General features: G+C 40.2%; 1 protein-coding gene across 7 annotated transcripts in view; it reads left to right on the top strand.

Annotated features, from left to right (window-relative positions):
- Sorcs1 (sortilin related VPS10 domain containing receptor 1) overlaps nt 1-23,109 on the top strand; it is a 469,029-nt gene that overhangs the window by 433,535 nt on the left and 12,385 nt on the right. For all 7 annotated transcript variants that reach the window (XM_048807293.1, XM_048807294.1, XM_015494770.2 and 4 more), the window contains exons 22-24: nt 1,760-1,872; nt 5,916-6,047; nt 14,487-14,586. In XM_048807293.1, coding sequence (XP_048663250.1) covers nt 1,760-1,872; nt 5,916-6,047; nt 14,487-14,586 — 345 coding nt within the window. The remainder of the gene's footprint in view (nt 1-1,759; nt 1,873-5,915; nt 6,048-14,486; nt 14,587-23,109) is intronic.

The following is a 23,109-nucleotide window of genomic DNA, read 5'->3' as shown; positions in this document are numbered from 1 at the left end:
ATGTCTTTGGAATCAGGTTACTGCCATAAATTCACATCTTATAATGTAAGCATCTTCAAAGCATGTGTTTGATAACCCATCAGCAACATTAGGAAGTGCACGAGGGGGATTTTATGTTTCCTGAATTTATAATTGATACCAGTGACATCGCTTAGCCCCAACTGAAACCCAAGGACATGCTTAAAATAAGGACTGTGTACTGAAGAAGTAAACATAGAAATAACAGAGAGCCTTTGCTATAATTTAATCATTTATTTATTCAATAAACTTTTACTAATTAAATGTTCCAGAGATAATAATTGAAAGCCTACTATGTTCTAGCACTCTCTCACAGCCAGGAACATAGTCCCTGTTCTTAATCATTTTACATTCCAGTTAGGAAGACATGTAGTGAAGACAAATTAAATAATATTAGGTATAAAGAAGACAAACAGGATCAGAGATGGAGGGACTTGAGTCTGGTGAACAGGAGGCTGCCTGAGGTCAGTTGGTCAGAAAGTCTGCTAGCAGACTGAACAATGAGAAGAGCTACATGCTGTAATGTGGAGAGGCAGAGGTGAGCTGGGGTAGGAGAGTAAGTCTACACCAGGGTGTGGGGGAACAGGAAGGCTTGGTAAGAATCTAAACTTCACTGTGGAGTCACTCACAGGTTGTAGGGGAGAGCTTACCTGGGTGTGCCCTTTGGCAAACACTGTCCTGTGTTAAGGTGTAGAAGCCATAAAAATGCACCCTAGAAACTGCCAACTCTGGGAAGCAAAACTGACAAGCCCTGGATGCTGTGCTCCAGAATTCCTCGCTGTCGTGGGCCTGGCTGCTGCTTCTAGGGCTGGGTCCCAGCCAGTGATGAGTGTCTCCGGGGTACTGAGGCTGGCCCATTCCTGGGACGCAGGGGACTCCTTTGCAGGTCAGCTTTGGTTCAACATCTCCCAGCCATCTTGCTGAGCCTTCTGCATGCGGCAGGGCAGTCACCAGCCCTCTTCCTCTCTCTCACAGCCCTGCAGGCCTGTGAGCTGATGGCTCTCCATGCCTCCCCTGGGTCCCTCCTCAATTTCTCCCAAAGATGATTCTGTTCATAAAATCTTTGTTTGTTTAATCCCCAACCCATTTCCTGGAGGATGCAGATGAACCCAGGCCTAATTCAGGGGTGACACAAAAAACAAACACAGTCCTCAACATAAGGAGCTTAAAATTCCTTTCAATGAAACTTCTTTGCAGACAAAAGATAAACTAACTATAATAAATAAAAGTATGTAATTATGTAACTATTGTTATACAATCATATGATAAAAGTATGTGAAAAACACAGTAGTTTCATTAAAAAATTAAAATGTTTGAGGTTTGGTAGAAAGGTCAGTCGGGAAAGCTTAAACTAGAGCTTGAAAGCTTTGTGGAAAGACAGTGGGGTGAATGGGCATTCCAGGTAGAGGAAGAGGACAGGCAAAGGCACTGGGGTCATAAGTATATCATGTGTTCAGAGCCCCAAGGTCAGTTAGTATCCAGGAAGGCAAAGTATGGAACTAGGGATAATAGTCAAAGTCTATAGAGCTAGGCGTGGGCCAGAGTCCTAGAATTTGGTTTATAAAGTCAGGAACTAATGAGATACCAGGGACAGGAATAGTAAATTTGCTTTCTAGAAGGATCTCTCTGGTGAGTGTGAAAGGAGAGGACCGTCCATGAGGGCTTTGCATCAAATACAAAGTTTATGCTGCTTGACTAAAGTACCTGACTTCCAGTAATCCACCTGCTGTTGTATCCCCAGAGGAATTCCGCTCTCTTCGCTTGTCCTTTTCTCCAAACCTGGATGACTACAACCCGGACATTCCTGAGTGGAGGAGGGACATCAGCAGAGTCATCAAAAAGTCCCTGGTGGAAGTGAGTGCCAAGAGTTCTTCTCTCATTTGGACCCATTTTCTATCTGTCCTTGGAGAACTTTATGGAAGAACATCTAAGAAGGGACAGGAAAGAGATGGAGCCACAGGAAGCTAGTTCCAAGGTGTGGTGTCATCGGTGAGCCCTCACATGCAGGCCTGTGGCAGGCACCAGGGTAAAGAGCAACCGTGAGAGTCACGAGGTGCTTGTCCCTCACAAAGTTGATTCTGCTTAGACAGAGTTCACGATGGATGAGGCCTTTAGTGTAAGATGAGCCACTGTGCATAATAATGGAGGGGCATACGCCCCGAGTGTCCTCGTGGGCAAGTGTAATTACTAAGAGCAGCCTGGGTGCCAGCCCCACCACTATGTGCGGTGAGGACTCATACCTGATGGTGGGTCACATGTCCTGCTTCTCTTAAAGACATTTCCCTCCTGTACCAGTACCAAAAGGAAGCTATTACTATTTTCTTTTCATAGATGAGGCAACTGAGGTTCAGAGAAGTTAGAAGACTTTCATAAACTCTCACAGCCAATAGGTGACAAAGCTTCATAACTGAAATGAAGGGCCTGAGTCCAGTGTCTAGGGTTTTGTAATGCAACATGATCTCCTGAGGTTTCTAGGAGCATCCAAGAGGGTACACTTTATCCCTCCCTGAGCAGATGTTCCTGAATAGGGGGTAAGACACCCTTTGTGGGAGTACCATCTTCCCCGACCTACTCCACTTGCAGGAGTGAGCACAGTGGGATAGCAGCTCTGGGGCTGCTTGGACTAGGTGCACAAACCCAGGACGTTAGGCACGAGCTGTCTTTTTCCTGAGGTTCTGAACCCACACAGAAATCCAGTTTAAGTTTCTGTATATCCTGCTCCCAACACGTTTCCACTGATGGGAAATGGTGATGTAATAAGACATTCAGAGAACCCTGGTCAGAAAAGAGATCCCGTATCAGCCTCTCAGCATTCCAGTCCTCACACCATGACCTTTATGACATTTATTTAGCACTTAAAATATCCTAGACCCTCCCGTCAGTGCTTCATACTGTTTAATGTTAAATACCAAGGATAAGCCTATGAAGCTTGTACTCCTTTTACAGGTATAAGAGGCGTCACGGAACTTGCCCAAGGTCATGCCGCTACAAATTCAGGCTCAGACCTTCAAGGCTAGAATCTCCATTTTGTGGTTTCCTACTGTTCCACAGTACTGCTGTCTATTGTCTTCCTTCAAGGAGAATCGGGGATGGAAGCCATATTGGGGTGGAGAGGGGGGATCTTCATGTGTCTCCTGGTAATTGCAGTCCAGCTCTGTCTCCGTGGCTTCATCAGGCATGCCATTATTGAAGCTTCAACACTGTGGCTACCAGGAAGAGCAGCTACTAGACTAAGGACTTTCTGCCTTTGGAGCCATCTGTCCCTGGAGTGACAATTGGTTTCTTTCTCCTGCTATTCAAGCGAGATGACTTACAACTTTTCATGAACCCACAGCCCACCTGGTTAACTCTGCAACCTTCTAGGGACATAGGACCCCCTAGGGACCTAAGTATCCCAGGCAATAATCCAAACCCACCAGGTGATTGTGGGCACCAGCTCAGGCACCAGCTCAGCAGTGATTAGCCTTCTGGACTGATTTCTCTTCACATTATCTAGAGGTCAGATGCCCTGGGCCGCCTCCTTCCCACCAGCTGTCCAGTAAGCCAGAAACCACTGCTCATCAGTATTCCTAAGGCTGCTGCATATTATAATCAGCTAAACAAGAATAAATCTGTTGCTCAGCATCCTTCGAGACAGGGTGGTGGTGTGTGTGGGGGGGGTGGTAATATCTTTTAGTACCCAAAACTCTCCAGTTACTCCATCCCAGTAGGCAGCTGATCCAGCCTGTGGTCCCCTGGAACCCTGTCTTTGAGATCAGCAATTACACTTGGCTACTTTCCTAAGTCTTAAGGGACACATTGTCAAGTGTGCCCTCACAATCCCTATAAAATGTACAACTTAGAGTCGGTTTATTGGCAGTTTTCTTCCTATTCATTTATGTGACAGAATTTGGTATAAAATTAGTGGTCCATTCCTCATCAAATTGGCTTTTGCTATTGACACATCGTGATGAAATCTTTAATTAAATGTCATTCAGGAAGCATTTTTGTTATAATGAGGATGATTTAATTTAATCTCTGAGTTTACAATCTAATAGGGGCATTAAACAGCATGTGCTCAGCTGTAATGGGAGCTGGTGCTTGTGTGTGTGTCAGGAGAAAGGCGGCCTAGAGTTCAGGTTACCATCACAGGCTTCACCATGAAATGCAGCTTCATAAGCATCACAGCCTCTTCCTAAATGGCTTTGAGCCACTATCTAACTTGCCCTCAACACCCATATTTCCTGGGGTGGAGACAAGGACACATCCCTAGATCCTGGTTCAGGAGAGACTTGTCTTAGCTGCTAGGGAGCTGTGGGCAGAGGCTTCAGCTGCCTTGTCCTGGATCATGTCATCTCACAGGGTAGCTCCAGTCGAGTGATGGACAGGTATGGTTATGCACACAAAGTCCTGGCCATGTCAGCCCAACCTACAAAAACTCTGAAGGCCAGCCTGTCTCCCCACAGGTCCTTTGAGGCTGTCACTGGACCTACATGGCTGCTCAGTTTCTCCCGTGTCCATGCCTGCTAACCTACCCTACCCCAGAGGTGTTGTTCTCAAGCTCTTCTTACTAAGTTCCCTGAACACTAAACTCAGAGTGAGCATCCTGAGGCACCAACCTGTGATGTGATTTTTTTTTACCATCCAAGTAAGGTGGAACTATACTTGCTTGCTTTATTATTTATTTATTTTGCATAAAACAATATCTATAGGTTACTTAGCAAAATTCCAGGCACACGACGAGGAATCAAATGCATAGAAAATTTGTGACTACTTCAAAAAAGGTAGCTCCAAGACAGTCACCTACTTGAGAAACTAGGGACCGATGTACTGAAATGTGTGGATTTGTAAATGACTCATGAAAGGTAAGCAGAGTTCTATCTGCAAACAGAGAGAGAAGACATCCCGAGGGAGGTGGCAGGCACACAGAGAAACACAGGTAAAACTTGATGGGATGCACATAAAGATTGAATTGGGATTTCAGTGGTGGATGTTTAAGTGAGAAGGAACCAGTAGGATCATTAGTGTGGAAGAGGACTTGTCAGGGTCTCATAGGATGATTGCATGTAACAGAGTCAGGAGGGTGTCATACTGGAGGTGAGTGAAAGGCTTCGGGCTAGAGAATCTGGGAAGGGCCTACTTCCTGTCACCTTAAAGATAGAATGAAAATGGAGGGGGTGGAATGGAATGGCAAGTTCTTTTTTTTTTTGACATATTTGTTGGAAGTCCCTAGTGAAACAGCCAAGCAGTGTGTTCTGACTGACCATGAAGAGAGAAGATGGGATTATGACTGCTGATCCTAGAACTGTGCAGAGAGAGGGATTGGGGGACACCCTGGGATATAAGCCTAAGGGAAAGCTAGAAAAAGGCAAAGAGGAAATTGAGTGATATCTCTAATTTTAAGAGAAGCGTGAGCACAGCAAGTGAAGGGCTCAGAGTGCTTCATGGAGCAGGACTGGCCATCAGCTTCTGGTACTGGACAGAAGTGAACAGGAGCCCCTGAGGGCTGTCCTACTTGGGTTGATAATTAGAATATGACGGGTGGATTTGAAGAGTATCTCCACTTGGGTGACGAAGAAAGAAGCTGGGATAGCAGGGATGATGGCCTAGGGAAGCAGATAAAGAAGTTAGTGAGGGTCCCTGTTTTCTATTTAAGGAAGTGTAGGCAGTGAGAAGATAAGTGATGGGTGAGTCTCACAATGGCGGAGCTGGGAAGAAACCTCTGTGGCTCTCTCTGGAGTCTGCACTTGTGATCCAGGGGTGCCTCTCCTGTGCCTTCCTGCCAAGAGCACCCAGGCCTCTGCCTTCATGTCCCCCACATACTTCCTTGGGTCTTCTGCCTCAGCCCACACCCCAGCTGAATACCTGGTTCCTTTTCATCATTTTCTGCAGGACTCACCCGAGCCTCTCTTTCTCAGGCCACAGGAATTCCAAGCCAGCACATCCTGGTGGCAGTACTGCCTGGTTTACCCACCACTGCCGAGCTCTTTGTCTTGCCTTACCAGGATCCAACAGGAGAAAACAAAAGGTCACTGGAGGATCTGGAGCAGGTAAGTCGCCTAGCAACCATTTTCAGCTTCTGCTTGCAGTCTGGGTCACCCCACTGCTAGTTCCACCATCACAGCCGCTCTGAGGGGTTCTGGGGAGCAGGATCTAGGAGCACAACCTCTTCTGGGGAGTCTTCAGCTTTCTGGTTCTCCATTTCTCAGTCACACACTGGTGGCCCTAACTGTAGTTTCACCAAATCAACATGTACAGGACTGAATTGCTCATACTGCAAAATACCCGACAGCATTTATGATTAGTTAGAGAAATCTATGTGCATAGGCATGAAGACATGCCCAAGACATTATGAGAAAAAAGCAAGTAGCTGATTGACACATGGACAAGAAGCCCACTTAGAAATTACTTGACTTCTTTCATTTTGAGCGTCGTGGGAGTCTAATGACACCTGTTATAAAAGCTACAGCTTTGATTCAAACATTGATCCTTTTATTATCACTGTGCTAAGATGATCTGATTTGTATTCACGATTGTGTGATATCTGCTCTAGAGCTCCTCTTCTGGCTATGTGAAGGTTCACCTTCTCTTCATTTTGTTCACTTCTGGAGTCTTACTGTGTGTGTGTGTGTGTGTGTGTCTCCTGCCCTCTTTGGTCATTTTGTTTTCTTTCTCATCCTTTTAACTTCAAAAGGTTCTCTTCTTCTGTATTGAGGAAGATGTTTTTCTCCTTTATCCATTCAACTGAAATGATTAGTCTTGGTCTGTTGTTCTCATAAAAACCTAAGGATTTGGGTTTCTCAATTCTTCCAGGAACATAGATTTAAAAAGGGATTCCTCTCAACCACTAAATAAGCACTGGATTTGGCCCCTCAAGAACTTGGAGCTTTTTAATTTACTTTGAATAAACCCATAATCCAGTCCCATGATCTCTAGTCTTCCAGGTTGGCCTACGAACTACAATACCCTTACTAACCACAACCCCAAATTAAAGCTCAGCCCACCTCTGAGCATATATTCTCTTTTGAGCTGCTACTTTCTCACCCATCAGAAAAATTGCCTCTCGAATTTTCTCTGTATCTAAGTCATGAAGAACATAGCTGTCCCAGAAGTCCCGGATGAACCCATTTCCTAGCCAGATGCAATCAGAGAGCAGGCGGCAGGTAACCTGTTGGATTTGCATCTGACCTTGCCCCCTGCCATGCTCAGCTTCCCATTATATTCTACAAATTATTATCTGCACTGTAATGTAATAGGAGAAAGAATGAATTATTTCTTACCACAGAATGCTGAGAACCTGAGGGGGAAGTTAATCCTTATCCAAGTTCTTTAGATATGGACATTTGCAGCTGTTCCTTTTCTGGAAATTTTAGGAGTTTTCTATGAAATCCAGATTATAGTTATTTTAAGTATGGGAGAGAGTCCAGAGATAGAGCCAGATATTTTCCCAGGCATGACATCATCCATGCATTTCTGTGTTTCATACTGCCTCCCCCCTTTTTTTAGTGTAATATTTTCTCAATGATTCCTTGAGGGGAAACATGGAAAGAAGGGTCTATTTGTTAAACATGTTTATGCAGAATGTATCTTGCTTTGACTGCCGGTTTTTTTTTTTTTTTTTTTTTTTTTTTACTTCTTTCCCTCTCTTCTCTGTCTCTTCTGGGTGCTTCCTTCACAGAGGCACACAGGTTGCTGAGGGAAGGTACTCAGGCAGCCTGAATGAGTCATTGAAAAACCATTTTATCAGAGATCTTAAGGCAGCTGACTCATTTGAAGAAAGACTGTGCGACATAGCACCCAGCACCCATGGGGGGGACATCAGCCGTTTGGAAGAAAGATCACAAGTTTAGAGAAATATAAACCAGGCTTCTAGTTTCAGCTCTGATTTCCATGTGTCTGTTTCATAGTGGAGGAAAATAAGGATCAGAAGAGTTAAATGATGTAGCCAAAGTCACAGCGATTCCATAGGGTGTTTGAGAAGATGAAATAAATAATACAGTGGGGAATTTGGTTGATAGAAGATACTCCATAAGTGGCAAGTTGATAATAGCTATATTTATGCTTATTTTATAATAGGAAGAGATGTGGAAATGCAAATTCAAAGTTAAGGCTTATTAACCAGGCATGGTGGCACATGCCTGTAATCCCAGGGGTTCGGGAGGCTGAGGCAAGAGGATCATGAGTTCAAAGCCAGCCTCAGCAACAATGAGATGCTAAGCAATTCAGTGAGACCCTGTCTCTAAATAAAATACAAAATAGGACAGAGAACATGGCTCAGTGATTGAGTGCCCCCCTGGGTTCAATCCCCAGTACCAAAAAAAAACAAAAAACAAAAAAACAGCTAAGGCTTATTAAATGGACCATATAGTCAGGGACGTATATTGTAAGAAAGTGTGGAAAGTAAGCAAGAAAAAAAAAATAGTGAATGGGATTGCACAAGATGGAGACAAAAACAAGGACAATACAAAAAGGCAAGAATGTATTTTAATGATGTGAGCCCATGTAAATTATGCAGATTTAGAACAGAAGACTTATTTATATCATTTTAAAAGAAAATAGGATACCAAGCTAGAGATTGTAACTCTGATTAAGGAAGATGGCTGCAGTCTCTTCCAGGACTCAAACCAAAATAAACATGGTGACCACACAGAGCCCCTGAGAAATTGGTGTCTTGGTTGTGCATAATGTTATTACCCTGAGAGAAAAGTACAGTAAATCAACTTTTAAAACTACACACTTCTGGAGGCCCTGTGAAATGGGTTGCCCACTGGAAACCTGTAATTTTCAATCTAGGTGGATCTTTTGAGCCTCTGTTCTGACTTAGTCTCTTAAATAACTTCCCGGGGAAAGCAAGTGAGTTTATGAACTCACTTAATTTAGAAGTCCAGAGATTCAGTCCCAGCATGGATGAATTCAGAGCCATTCAGAAGTGTCTACAAATTGCTTCCCTCTCTCTTTCTCTCTCTGTTTTCCTTACTACCATATGTGAAGCCTGTTTTGGAATGAAGCCAGCACATAGAAAGCAAGGATGGCCACAGCCAGCACCAACTGCCATGTGGCCATTTTGTCAACTCCATCCCACAGACAGCACCAGCCATAGCCCCTGGTTTGCAGTTCTCACCAGTCCAGCCTGGGTGAAGTGGGATCTCTTAACCAATCCCTGAAGGCTTGGACAGAGTGCTTTCTGTAACTACTCCAGTGTTTTATGTGTTCTCTGCCTCATGGGGTTAGGGCAGCCCTTCCTGAACCAAAAGGGCTGAGAGCAGGGCACTTGGTCCCTCACAGAAAGATGAAGGGGGAGGGAGAAGGTCCACTGGGCGGGCAAACACAACTGACTTTCAATACAATGAAATACACACAAATTAAAAAAAAAAAATGCACAGAAAATCCAAACAACAGAAATCAACCTCTCCCTTGAAGATTACTCTAAATCTTAGAGGAAACTTGGGAAGGGCCGACCTCATTCCCTCTCCTCATGCTTTGGCCTCTTTCTTGTAAACCTAAGTGTGCAGAAGCCCAGCAGGGAAGAACAAGGATCCTGGCCAGCAGGCCCTGAAGAATGGGAGGTAAAGACCCAGCAAAGGCCCTGCACTCTCCTCCCTGAGCTTCCTTTGGGAGCTTTCCCAGGGGAGCAGAGATGCTGGCTTGGATCAAGCTATCTTTTCTGTGAAATAAATTGAAAATTCTTCCCTGTGATAGTACTTGATGCTGTTATCAGGATCACGCGGGCTGGGTTAATCAAGCGACCTTCTTCCAGGAGGGTTCCAACCAGTCTTTCTTTCAGCTCTCCAGCAACTGAGAAAAGGCTCTCTTGCCTTCAGTGGCCTCTCTAGGGGTAGTGCATCCTGCTCTGCTGAGGCCAAATGCTCAAGGACAGAACAGGCTCAGCCTTCCAAGAACCGCATTTCCCTGCTTTCCTCAAGTCCTCAGGGGTGATGAGTCTGCACCCATCTCTCCTGATGGGAGGAGGGAAGGCCCCAATGCTCAGGGAGATTTTTTTGTGATGCTGTTCTGGGGCGATGATGTTCTTTAGTGTTGTCTTTCAGAATCCTTAAAGGCTATGAGAACGTTTAGAAGGAACAAAAAAAAGTCCATGTAAAATGTCAATCACAATACATTTCCTTGTCTGTTTGTATTAATTTTCACATTTGACAGATGGCAGGATGCAAAATCAAAGGGAGAAAGCAGAGGCAGATATAAACATAGAATAGACTATTGGCAGCATTTTAAAAAACTAAAGATTCACTATGAAATGTAGTTAATACTTCCAGGTTGTATTCGATACCCACCTGGTCTACTTTCTTTGTTCTGAAGTTTTAATGCAAAGATTTGGATTACAAAGGTACTCTGGAGTTCACAAAGAAGGTCACTGAAATAGGAAACTATAACTAAAAATAGAGTAGGTAAGAAACGGACCTTTTGGGGGGAAGAAGTTTAAAACTGGTGATGCAGAAAGAATTATTAGTGGTTGATTTGTTTCTTCTTGTACACCATCCAGGAAACTCCTTCAGTATTTTCACCAAGCTGAATCTTCTCTGATAAGAAAGAATTGGATTGTGTGAACTGTGTTAACTCGTAGGTAGCATTTGGCTGTATTGCCTCCCTGTGATTTAATCCTGCCACTGTGTTGTGTAAGTTGGGGAAAATCTTCCTCCATTGAATATAAGAGAAAGATTCCTCAAATGCTATTTGAAGGGACCTTAAAATGTGACAGCATTAGGATTGACCAAGTGGGTCAGCTCTGAGGTCATCTCAGGCCAGGCTCCATCTCAATTATCTTGCCACAATGCTTTTTTATGTTCATTAGGGTTTGTGCTCCTCATACCAACACCATGGATAAGCGTTATATTTTGGCCAAGTTTAGCCTTATCATTGATAAATTTTCCAAACCCGTTTTTAAATCTATATCTTCACCTGATGCCACTTCTTTGTGCAACATATTCAATAAATGTGCCAATTGCTCTATTGTTCTTAAACTTCTATTTTTTCATGTTTCAATGATTGACATTTTTGTTCTGATAATCTGAGACTGCTTATCCCTAATGAATTTAATTAAAAGTGGTTTAGATTTGTGTAGTCATCATCACAGGTGTTGACTAAATGTTTCCAGCCCACTGCCTTTGTGTTGCAGTGTAGGATCATACCTGTGCATCTCTTCTGACTGGGCAGAGCCACAGGTCTTATTCAGGCCAATGAGTTGGGATTGGAAGTGATACGTGTCACTTCCAGTCTGACAAGTTCAAGTGCCCATAAGCCTTGAGAACTGTTTTCTCCTCCCAAGGTATAGCAAATGGAAATGTTTAAGATGGCTGCTCCACCAGCCTGGTTCCCTGTGTGATCATTAAGAAATATCTATCGGGCTGGGATTGTGGCTCAGTGGTAGAGCACTTGCCTAGAATGTGTGAGACACTGGGTTCGATTCTCAGCACCACATATAAATAAATGAATAGAGTAAAGAGATAATCAATGTCTAAAAAATTAAAAAAAAAAAAATATCTATCTACAGTGGATACAATCCCACGTGTGAGCAAAAAGTATGCCTCTATTGTTTCAAGCCTCCGAGAAGTTACCATGCTTTCTTCAGCCCACCCTGGTTGATCTTCATCTTTTATGCACTTGATCTTCATCTTTTATAAAGAAGGCAAGAAGAAAGTTGGTATTTTTCCTCTAGAAGGTCCCTCTAGCCTTTATCCTATTTGTATCTATTTGTATTGAATCCCCACTGTCCTCTAATGTGGTGATTTAACTGAAGTATGGGCTACATTTGAATCATGTGCATAGTCTACCTAATAAGTAGACACTGGGAATAATTTGCTGTTTCTTTGACCATGATTGTTTAGCTACAGTACAGTAGGAAGTAAACTGTATAGGAGAGCAGCATCAGGAAGATGTCAGTACAGAGGATAAATGGATAAATGAAATTGGCTAAAAAAATATGCGTTTTTAAGGCTATGAACACCAAAACCTTTAATCAAGCTCATGTTTTGGTTTTAATTATTGGGATGTACTTGCTAAGAATTTGTGTTTTGTTTTCCATGTATTTTTATCAGTGCATTATGGGAACACAACTTTACAGGACAGAAAAAGAAATAGAAGTAAATTCTACCTATTTTGGCAGGTTCACTCTCCCAGATATCACATATTGTTTCACTTGGATCTTTATCAGGCCAGTGTTTTTGATCTGCTCATTTAGGTCTTGCTGTGCCTCTCTGTGTATTGCATTTATTGTACTCTTCTCAAAGGCCAGATGCTCCCAAATAATACAAATGATACAGACTAGTGAAAATAATGTGACAGTCCTGAGATTAGGAATTGCCTGTTCCTGTGGTCCAAATTAGTCAGCTGACGTTGGGGATGGTATTTTAACTAGTGTGCTTCACGGATGAATCAGAGATGACAGCAAAATTAATAAAATGAACCTTTCTTTTTTTTTTCTATCTCCTAAGCCCACTTAGCCAGAACTTTCTCTACATATCTCTGGCTGACTTTGTCAACTTGTTCACAGACTTTTTTAAAATGAAAATTTTCTAGATTATGGGTCAAACAAAGATGAAGTCTAGTCTCAGTTCTTCAAATATGAACTGGGTAAACTTAGGTCTGTCCAGTAAGCTCTGTCTGTGTTCCACTCCACATAGACACCAGACATGTAGTATTAGGAATAACAGCCAGAAAGAAGCAATTTTATCAAAATAAAGTGCTCAATGCATGTATAATATTCTTAAAAATATATGTAACCGGCTCATGATCTGATGCACACAATCCAAGATATGCATTTCTGCAAGTAACATAGTAAATATTTAAAATGTTGTCAAAATCTGTCAACAGTCTCACAGTAATTTATTTGAGTAGAAAAGTACATGGTTCTAATTGAGATTATTCTTGTATGGAATGTAAATTTCACTTAGTTTTGTTTCTTATGCACAATTTCTTTCCCACAGAGTATGTGTTCTTTATTGAATGTCCTTTGATGCAAGTTAAATACATGAAATATACTTTCTGCTACCTGATGATTTTTGCACAGCCTGCTTAGTTTTGTAAATGATACAGAAAAAGCCAATGAAGCAATGCTAGGAACCAAACACATGTAGGAAGTTAATAATTTTCAGAAGGGAGTTTCCTGAAGATTATAAATGAGAAGCATGCTGTTCTGATAAAATATATTTTCTGTTTTGCTTATTTATATTTCTCAATTGAGGAAAAACATTTACAGGGATAAGAAATGAATACCGTTTCACATGGTTGAAAGAGGAAAGTCTTTCTCTTACAAGTACATTGTTCCCTTTTGTTGTAATTTCTACATAAAAAGGTCAAGATTTAACTTGCTTACAACAAGTCTTTCATATTTGAGTTAAAATAATTTTTATGCAATTACACGTGCGTATATGGACGTATATTAAATATTATTATATGTGCATGTTTGTATTTCACAGACAAAACCTTTATTAAAGAAGCATTGTCAGATTCCTATCAAGTCCCTACCAAATGAATGATGAGAATAAGATAGGAGGGCTGGGGTTGCGGCTTAGTGGTAGAATGTTTGCCTAGCACATGTGAGGCACTGAGTTCTATCCCTAGCACCACATAAAAATATAATAGTAATAATAAAAATAATATTCCAATAATCTTTAAAAAGAGAAAAGAATAAGGTAGGAAAGGACCTTATAGAACATACAGGTAATCCATTTGATAGATTCTTGATTAGAAATCCATTCCTCCTATAAACTGGAACCATTCTGGAAGATTGTCAGTACTCAAGAAAAGGAGTATCTTAATAGAGAGGGGAAAAAGTTGTTTTCAACATAGTTTTAAAAGTCTCATTTTTCTCTGTGGTTTGCCAAATGACAGCATTTGAGAGACTGGGATTACTCAGGATCCCAGGTGTCCATCCATAGTGCATGGAGAATTATCCCAGGCTCCTGTTGTTCAGCAGAGAAGTTCATCTTCAGGGCAGTTTAGTTCTATTGCCAACCAGGGCATTCTTTAAGGGTCTCTGCTGCCAAACTAAGCCATCAGGCCCTGTTTAATTATTAAAGAGATCAAAAGTGTCATTTTGGCAACTCAGTGCAGAAAATGAAGCTCGATAAATAGAAAAAAAAAGGGGGGGGGGGAGAAATGAAGAATTTTACCAGCAGAATGATGCTCAGAAAACATCTATTTACATTTAAATAGTGTATCAAATAAAATATGTTTTCTGAGAAAACTGAGAGTGACTTCTCTAAGGTAACACCAGGTAAGTTTTAAAAGTAGAAATTATCTTATTTACTAATATCTTGTCTTGAAGCAATTAGGATGTAAAGTCTGGTCATACTTAAAAATAGTTCTATCTACATACTCCATAACATAACTCAAAATCATATAAAACTTGCTTATACAATTTACAGGTATAATGTTGGGATACCACAATAAAAACAGTAATATTTCTCAGCACTTTTATGCATGGTCAGTGTTAACAATTTTGGTAGCACTAACTATAACACTTCTTCTTTCAGATATCAGAAGTACTGATCCATAAGCTCAACCAAAACTCAGTGCACTTTGAATTGAAGCCTGGGGTCCAAGTTCTGGTCCATGCAGCTCACCTAACAGCAGGTCAGTTTCTGTGTCCCAGGACTCTGGCTAGTGGCCCCGTCAAAGGGAAAGCCCAGACCTTTGAAAAGAGGTGTGAAATTAATTTATTTGTTTGAAGGCTACATGATGTCACCACTAATCTTAAATTTGGCACCAGTTCTTTGAAGTTTACTTTTTTGATCGTTCTGCCTTAATGGGAACCAGTTAGACAACAGAATAAGATGATGGTTCCTATGTCTTTATCAAAAATGGTCAGTGAATCACTAAAGACACATCTCCTCACATGATAGCATTCTTCGTCTCAATGGAACTCTTGAAAATAACATTGATCTTATAAGTAACCTTTTTTCTCTCTTCTTTCTACAAAGCCCTATTTTAAAATCATTCATCTTAAAAAGGATTTGCTTTCTTCAAGGTGTTGCGGGTGAAATAGCAGAGACATAGAAGTCACGTAGGACCATAGTCAGGAGGGAAAATTCAAGTTGATGGTGATTTTGCAAGTCACTTAAAGTCACTGAGCTTTTGTCACTTCTGTAAAAAATTAGAATAATCCTCCTTCTAACTATGGAAAGATTTCAGTGACAAAACAAATAGTCTCAAGCATTTTATAAATAAATATAATTGTGTATATTAACAAGAAATAAAAAGAGCAATATTTATCAATTACTTTCTTTTTAACAGAGTACTGTGCTGCCACTTAATGGAGTACAAATACTTACAAACTCATAATCTGATTATGGCATGGGAAAGTTTGATGGTAGCAGTGAGATGGTAGTGGGGCATGGATGATGGGCCATCTTAGTTGGCTTAAGGTGCGTAAATATTTATATAAAGAGGCAAGAGAACATATTTAAGCACTTAAGTTCCATTTTATCTTACATTTTTGCAACCAGGTCATTGTTTCAATTTTGTTCTAGTACTCACTTTGCAGGCTGAGATAATAGACTAAATTCAGTGTGCCTCAGAATTGATAACCTTAGTTTATCAGTGGATCGTGTGAGGATTGGGTTGATTCAGGTAATGCTTTATGTTTTTTTTTTTTTATTTTAAATAACAAAATCAAAGTTATGTAGGAAACTTAAAGCAGAGATTAATTGTATATGGTCAAAATGATACAGGGAATTTTATAAAAGTAGTGGTCTTTGGTAAGGATCTCAAAGGATGAATAGGACTGAATTCAAGAGATCATTCCAAACACCAAAGAACTAGGGAAAGACAGCCACCAGGGTATTACATTGAGGATGTGGAATTAGTGAGGACAAAATCCCTAGAAGTCACTCTATGTCTAGAGAAAGGCCAAGCAGGTGGGCCACTGACCTTCTTTCCCTTGGATTTCATCTTTTTCTTTTTTTAGAATTTCATGGAAATTTTTGTTTTATAAGTTCCATTGCATTAAGGAAATAAATATTTAGAAGTCATTGTTCATAGATATGCGAGATGGAGGAGGGTTATGTAGCATGCCAGGGTGAGCACCTGTGCTTACTTGAGTGGGCTCTGAGAAGTCATCCAGACCTTTGAAAAGAGGTGTGAAACTTATTTAATTAAATTTTCTATTCTGTTCAGAAGGCCAACTGGATCTCATAATCCTCTCCTGTGGCCGGTGGAGCTACTTCCTCCCTATGAGTTTAGAGGTTGAAAAGCAACTGAACCTGATATTCCATACTGAACTCTATTTGAAGGGATCACTATCTAGTCCATCCTTTGTGGTCTAAAATTTGCTTTATAGCATACTCAGCTTCTGAATGATGTCTTCAGGCTGTCTGTTGTGCTCGGCACTGGTGTGATTTTTCAGAAAACCTTCCTTTTACCAGAATCATCTACCGAAAGGGGGAGCATCCTAAGTCAAGCTGGACAGACAGCTAGTCTCATGTTTCCAATTCTTCAACTCTGAAGGCTGCCAACATTTCATCATTCTTCTTTCTCTCATAGTTCTCTTCCATAGTTTATTATTTCGGTTTGTTTTTCATTTGACTTATTATTTTTTTATTATATGCCAAATACTGCTCAGATTATTGGGGGGGATTTGAAATATTAAATGCTATTTTATAAAATTTTCATGTAAGAATTGGGTTAGAGCTGGGACCAAGTTGAAAAATAGGAATTTAAGAATTTGGAAATTAACTGAGACTGGTTTGACCAAGACTTATGTCAAGATTGGCGCTCTTCAACAATTGTAACAAAGAAGCCAAATTTAAGAGGGTTCAGCTTCTTGTTTGAGATCGATCCTAAGTTAGAACTAGCTATCTGATTTAGAAAAACAATACAAAAAATATTTTAACCGGTGTTAGACTCTATCTACCAAAGGCAATAGAGAGAGTTCTCCTTTCACACATGGAAAGCCTGACACTTTGAATGAAGGATTTGTGGGATGAGATAATTGCCACAATTTTTCTCTTTCTTTGTTTTCTTTTTCTTTTTCTTTGGTACCAGGGATTGAAGCCAGGGCACTTGTCCACTGAGCCACATCCCAAGCCCTATTTTGTATTTTATTTAGAGACAGGGTCTCACTGAGTTGCTTAGTGCTTCACCACTGCTGAGGCTGGCTTTGAACTCACAATCTTCCTGTCTCACTCAGCCTCCCAAGCCACTGAGATTACAGGTATGCACCACAGAACCTGGTTTTTCCACAATTTCTTTTAATTTGAAATGAACATATTCATTTTTGGGTGTCTAGAAGAGAAGCAGGAGGAAGTTTGAAGAAAAGGAGGAAGAGTGAGGAAGAATTCTCACTTCACTTCACCTCCTTTTCCCTTTCATCTCCCTTGTAGGGAGGGAAAATGATTTTGTTTTGTTTTGTTTTGTTTTGTTTTAAGAAAAGGACCACTGTTTGCAACATTTCATGTCTCATAAGCAGGATTGCTAATACCTTCCCAGGGACCATTATAACATGCTGCTGCATTCCATTAATTGCTCAGCAGATGTTCAGCAGTCCTGTTTTAAAAATGTTCAAGCCAGAGTCTGTTGCCGGTGAGAACGGCAATTCATAATTTGGGTTGTCTCCAAGGGAAAAAGAACTGTCTCCTTTCAGGAATTCACTAGCCTTATTTTGGTTTTTAAATTCCGTTCCCTGTTTTCTTTCATGAGAATACAAGATAAGCATTTGCAGATACCTGAAGATCATCCAAGATTGGTTTTGCTGGTTTCCTCCTACATGTCAGAAAATGGTTAGGAAATTCTCTTTGCAGGAGAGATTTGAAACTGCGTGAGAATAGGAAGGAGATGAGAAACATGTTATCAATAAGTTTGAGGAACGTGACCTCAGTGGCTCCCTTAGGCATTTCTGACTTTGTGGCTGCCAGTGACCATGTTTAGCAGACAAAGTCTGGGGCATTACAGAATAATCCAGAGAGTTGGAAAGGGAGTAAAAATCATCATGTGGGAATTGGTCTGGAAGCACCAGTGTTTTGACTAAAGTGTATCTTTGCTCATGCTATCCCTGATTGGAATATTTTTCCCAACTTCTTCACCTTTCTTCATCCCCTTATTCTATTTGTATTTTAAGGCTCAGCTCAATGCCAGTATTCACATAGAAACTTTCCAGAGAGCTTTGCCTAAATGACATCTTTCCCTGGTCTGAACTCACATGTATTTTTAAATCTATATCTTTCTGATGATAATGGTCATGACCAATTGTTACCATAATTTTCATTGTTCTTATTTAAATCCTGTGGGTGTGGTTCATTGTATCTTTATATTGTCTCCATCATGGTACCTAGCAGAGAACTTGTACATAGGAGGTTCTCAACAACAAATATTACTTTGGTAGCAATTAGATGTGTAATGAATGTATAACCTTAGCAATATAATCAAAATCTCATTCTCTCAATTAGTCTTTAGATCCAACTTATTCAGTTGGGAATCATATTCCCTGTCGCCAAACAACTGGTTTGTGGAGACTTGCATATATTTATTCAATAAGCATCCAGGGGAAACCCACCTAATTTTTCCCATATGGCATTAATTACATTGCTTATATGTGGCAAGCATTGGGAATGGGCAGGTTGAAGGAAAATTAGATTCATGCTCTCTAGATTTTTGTGTCCTAGAAAAAGAGGTCTGAGAAGGACTCAAAAAAGGACCAACAAGAGGCTGTTGCTGAAAGAGAGTGAATCAAGTACAACTTATTAACCCTTATTCTATGTTCTGCTCCCATACAGGAGAGTTTCCAATTTAAGAAATCAATGTCACATCATGATGGGGCTCCAGGTCACATACCTGTTATGGAACCATCCTCACCTTACCAAACAAACATTTTTTGTGACATTTCCCTTGCCTTCCCTCTCTCTCACTTATGCATTTGCCTTGCCCTTCTGAATTACGCATATATGTATATATACATATATTACATATATATGTGTGTGTATATACACACACATATATAAAACATATGGCATTTATTTATTTATTTATTTACTTACTTATTTTGGTAGGGTAATTTACCTCAGGGGCACTCAACCACTGAGCCACATCCCCAGCCCCCCCCCCCTTTTTTTGTATTTTATTTAGAGATAAGGTCTCAGTGAATTGCTTAGGACCTTTCTAACATTGCTGAGGCCAGCATTGAACTCACAATCTTCCTGTCTCAGACTCCTGAGCCACTGGGATTACAGGCATGCAACTCAACTTGAATAATATATCTTAAGAGCAGTGAAGTCATTTTAAGGGGGAATGTTTTCCAGTGATTCTGGAAGACTCTGATTCAAACCATTTGGTTTCTCTAAGTACTTGTGGAAGAACAAATCCCATCCATTAAGAAAATATTCATGAAATCCCAAAAGTTTTTTTATTGCTTCTGGTAACTTCAGATGTATCATCTCATTCCTCACATGACTCTAGGCCTCATTTTGCAATTATTACTTAAAACCTATGGTTTCTCAGAGGTCGTGAAATGAATTAGGACTCTCTCTCACTCCATACTGGCTAGACTTGAAGCACAGGTGCTAGCTAGTACATGAACATTCACTAATTGTAACTATAAAGAATAAAAAAAAATAGATTAGTTGCAGAAGGTTTGGTAAGGACAAGACTTTAAGTTGAATGAAAGTTCACCCAAAGGAGAGACAATGAGCCTGCCAGGTTGAGAGGCTATTTGAACAAAGTTGCAGCAACAACTGGTTTATGCATCAAATTATGCATTGTTTGATGTGTTTCAGGGCATCTAAACATGTGCTGTCAAATATTCATAGTTGGTGTGTTTATTGTAAGTAAATATGACAAAGGGGAAGGGTATAAAATTTCAAGGAACACAAATATGCCAGTGTATCATAAACTTCATTGACCTTCATCCATGTGTACTAGTGAGGAATCTCATTAGTGTAGGTTGGAGATAGTAAAATATGATAAATGTGGGGAAAAGAAAAAGAAGTACAAGAAAGAATTTTTTTAAAAAAATTAATGTTTGAGTAATGGTCCACAATCCTTTCTCTTTATAACATAGATGTTTTCAATCCCATATGTCAAGAGATGGTAGTTTATTTGATGGCAATGAGGATCTAGCAGGAGAAGCCTCTTTCTTGGTTGTCAAAGAAGATAAGTTTGGTGGTTTATGTTGGGTTTGATGTCATAAAGCACATAAGTGAAACACCCCATCAGGAAGCTGGAAATCAGAGCTTGAAAACTCATGTGAGAAGATCAGGACCTGAAAATACATTCAACTTTGAGTTTAAATTTACCACCACCTACCAGATTCTCAGGTGAGGGGAATCTGCTGACAGGTGGTAAATTAAAGCCCTAATTTGCTGGTACAAATCTTTCAAGCTCCATCAAACTGCAATCTTTGATCTTATGGGCAGTCATGTTCATGAATAAATTTAGTCCTTATATTTGACTGGGGTCAGGGACATTGGGAAGTGGCATAAAAATGTGTTGATTCTTCTACCGTAGAATAGATAATGGTTCTGCATGAGAATAAAGAGACAGCAAGAGAGGGGTCACACTGACATTTTATTTGAGTAGGCAAAAGTCTAACTAGATTAATCCATACTAAACTGCAAACAATAACTTTTCAGGGATTATTCGCATTTCTCAAGAGTTGTTTATTGGGCAAATGAACTAAAATCTGAGTGATGATACTCCTGCACAGAATGATAGTAAGAGGGCTGACTCATTCCTTCTACCCAATTAGAATGAGTGAAAACCAGTTCTATGGTTGGAAAAGCTGTTTCTAACCTATGGTAGGAGATCTCTGTTGTAAATAGTTTATTCTCAAACCCAAGCACATTTTAGTAAACTTATGAAACTTTTGAAAACAGAGAATTTTCTGATCTCACTGCATATAGTGAAGCATCCCAGGAGTTCCCAAGGGATGATATCCAGGAATCTGCATTTTTTTTAGCAAGTTTCTCAAATCATGCTTATACAGCCATCCCTTTCACCAGCCTCAACAACCATGGTTGGAAAGCATTCCACAAATGAAAATCCATCTTCAAAACAAGGGAAGGTGTAGGACCATCTCCAGCAATAAATCTGATATATAACTAGAACATCCACTCAAACAGAGAAATAAGAAGGGCCTGTGATATTAACTATGATAGAAAATTATTAATATACATTAAAATCTAATTTCCTGGCATAGTTGGAGACAATGTAATTGGCAGAAAGGTAGATGACGGGGAGAAAAATGAAATGTGCCTCCAAATCTGGGATGTGCTCTATCTATAATCTAGAGGAATGACAAAGGCCAACCAAGCACTGTGGCCATGAAGCTGTTGAAAAATGATTAAAGTATGAGTGAGAATCTTAGTGGCAGATATAATTGAATAGCTGTGAGTTTTATGAGAGTTAAACAAATGATATTATCTAGATGCTATTCATGTGCTAATAGGAGCAGAAAATGAACAATACATCCACATCTCACTGGATCCCTACAGATACCTCAAAATAAGGATGCTGTCCTACCCTTAGCTTTCCAGATAGGTCATTGTTCTCCTGGAATTTTGGATACACGTGATTAAAAAAGAAAAAGAAACAAAGGTTAATATTTCTCAAAGGAAGAGCCTCAAATCTCAGGTTAAATAAAATATATATTAAAAATTGCACAGTAATGTCACTCATACCTCCTGTCTATCAGTTGCTTTATTTAAGCAGTTACATTTAGGATAACTGTCCTTTGTCAAGGGTATGTGTGGGTTTTGTAATAAAACTGTTATCTTGTGTCATCTTGGCTTCCATGGTTTTGCTGACTGGTTTAATTTCTTTTGTGGGTATAATAAAAAGATATTATCACAGAGATATTAGAGAATTAATATTTGCAGGCTTCAGTTGCTGCCACTGGACATGTGATGAGTAAGGGTGGAGGATTAGCAGCTCCAAATTTCAACCTAGGTTGTCCAACTCATGAATTCTGCCCTCTGGCTTTCTAGTGAGAAAGACACTTCCTGTGTGAGGGTAGAACTGGCATTTGTCAAGAAGCTTTGGACCCTACAACATCATCTAAGCCACAGCATTACAGATACTAATGTCAAATGGTTGTTGTGGAGCTCTGAAATGTAAAGTGAAATAAATTGTTCCCATAACATTTTCCACTCATGAATGGAATTAATACTAGTGAAACTTCCACAGCCAATAAATTTCTCTATTTAGTCTCTGGTTGCCTTATTATCTATACAGTGATCATTTAAAGGTCTCTTGTGAGTAAATGAATAGTGATAGTATTTGTCTTTCATTTTGTTTTTCCTAAAATTGATTTTTTTTCCTCTTCAAACAATTCAGTTGTTTCACAGATATATGCAAACAGTGGCTTTTGACAATTTTTAACTCATTATGGTGTTAAGATGAGTAATTGCAGGTGCTCAGAGATCTAAATAGATTCCTTACCCCAACTTGATGAAATGAATGTGATGCTTTCATCAATCTATCAAGGATAAGCAATGAAGCTATTCCTCAGCTTCTAATAGATCCTTTCTTTATCAGTTCTTCTTTTTTTGCAATTACCTGAGCTCATAAAAGAACTGATCAGAGTAACTGGCCTAAGTTGATCAGCCCTGAGGAGGCAACTGGGAAGTGTTGGTCTGGGGAAAAAAAAAATGAGAAAAAACATAAAGAGAAGAATCCAGAACCTAGGTCCAGCTAGTCTTCAGATACTAACCAAGATTCTTAGACCTAAAGTGATCGGGACTGTCCTGGATTATACCTATTTGTCAGTATAAGCTCTAATAGCATACTCCTTTATTCTTAAAGTGTTCTCTTTGAGGAAACCCTTATTTTTAACCTGCTTTACCAATTCCTTACCAAGTATTGGATAATGTGGAACCCAGAGGTGAGACTTGCCAGATGGATTTTAACTAGTTGAAAGAGAATTTTAAGGAGAGGAAGTAGGCGTGGCTTTGTAACAAACCACCTAGAAGGTCAGCATCTTAAAAATAAGCTTTTATTGTTGCTTCTGAGTCTGTGGATCAGCTGGTCGGTTCTTCTGGTCTTATCTGTGTTCTTCCTGCGACCATTTAATGACCTCCTTGATCTTGACTGGGCTGTCCCATGTGAGGGAGGGTAGCTGGATAGTGACTGCTCTAGATTGGCGTTGGTTGGGATGACTAAACTGTCCTC

The sequence above is a fragment of the Marmota marmota genome, unplaced genomic scaffold, assembly GCF_001458135.2.
Source record: "Marmota marmota marmota unplaced genomic scaffold, marMar, whole genome shotgun sequence".
NCBI classification, from domain to species: Eukaryota; Metazoa; Chordata; class Mammalia; order Rodentia; family Sciuridae; genus Marmota; species Marmota marmota.
The sequence above is the reverse complement of the archived record's forward strand: the minus strand, read 5'-3'. Positions and strand labels throughout refer to the sequence as shown.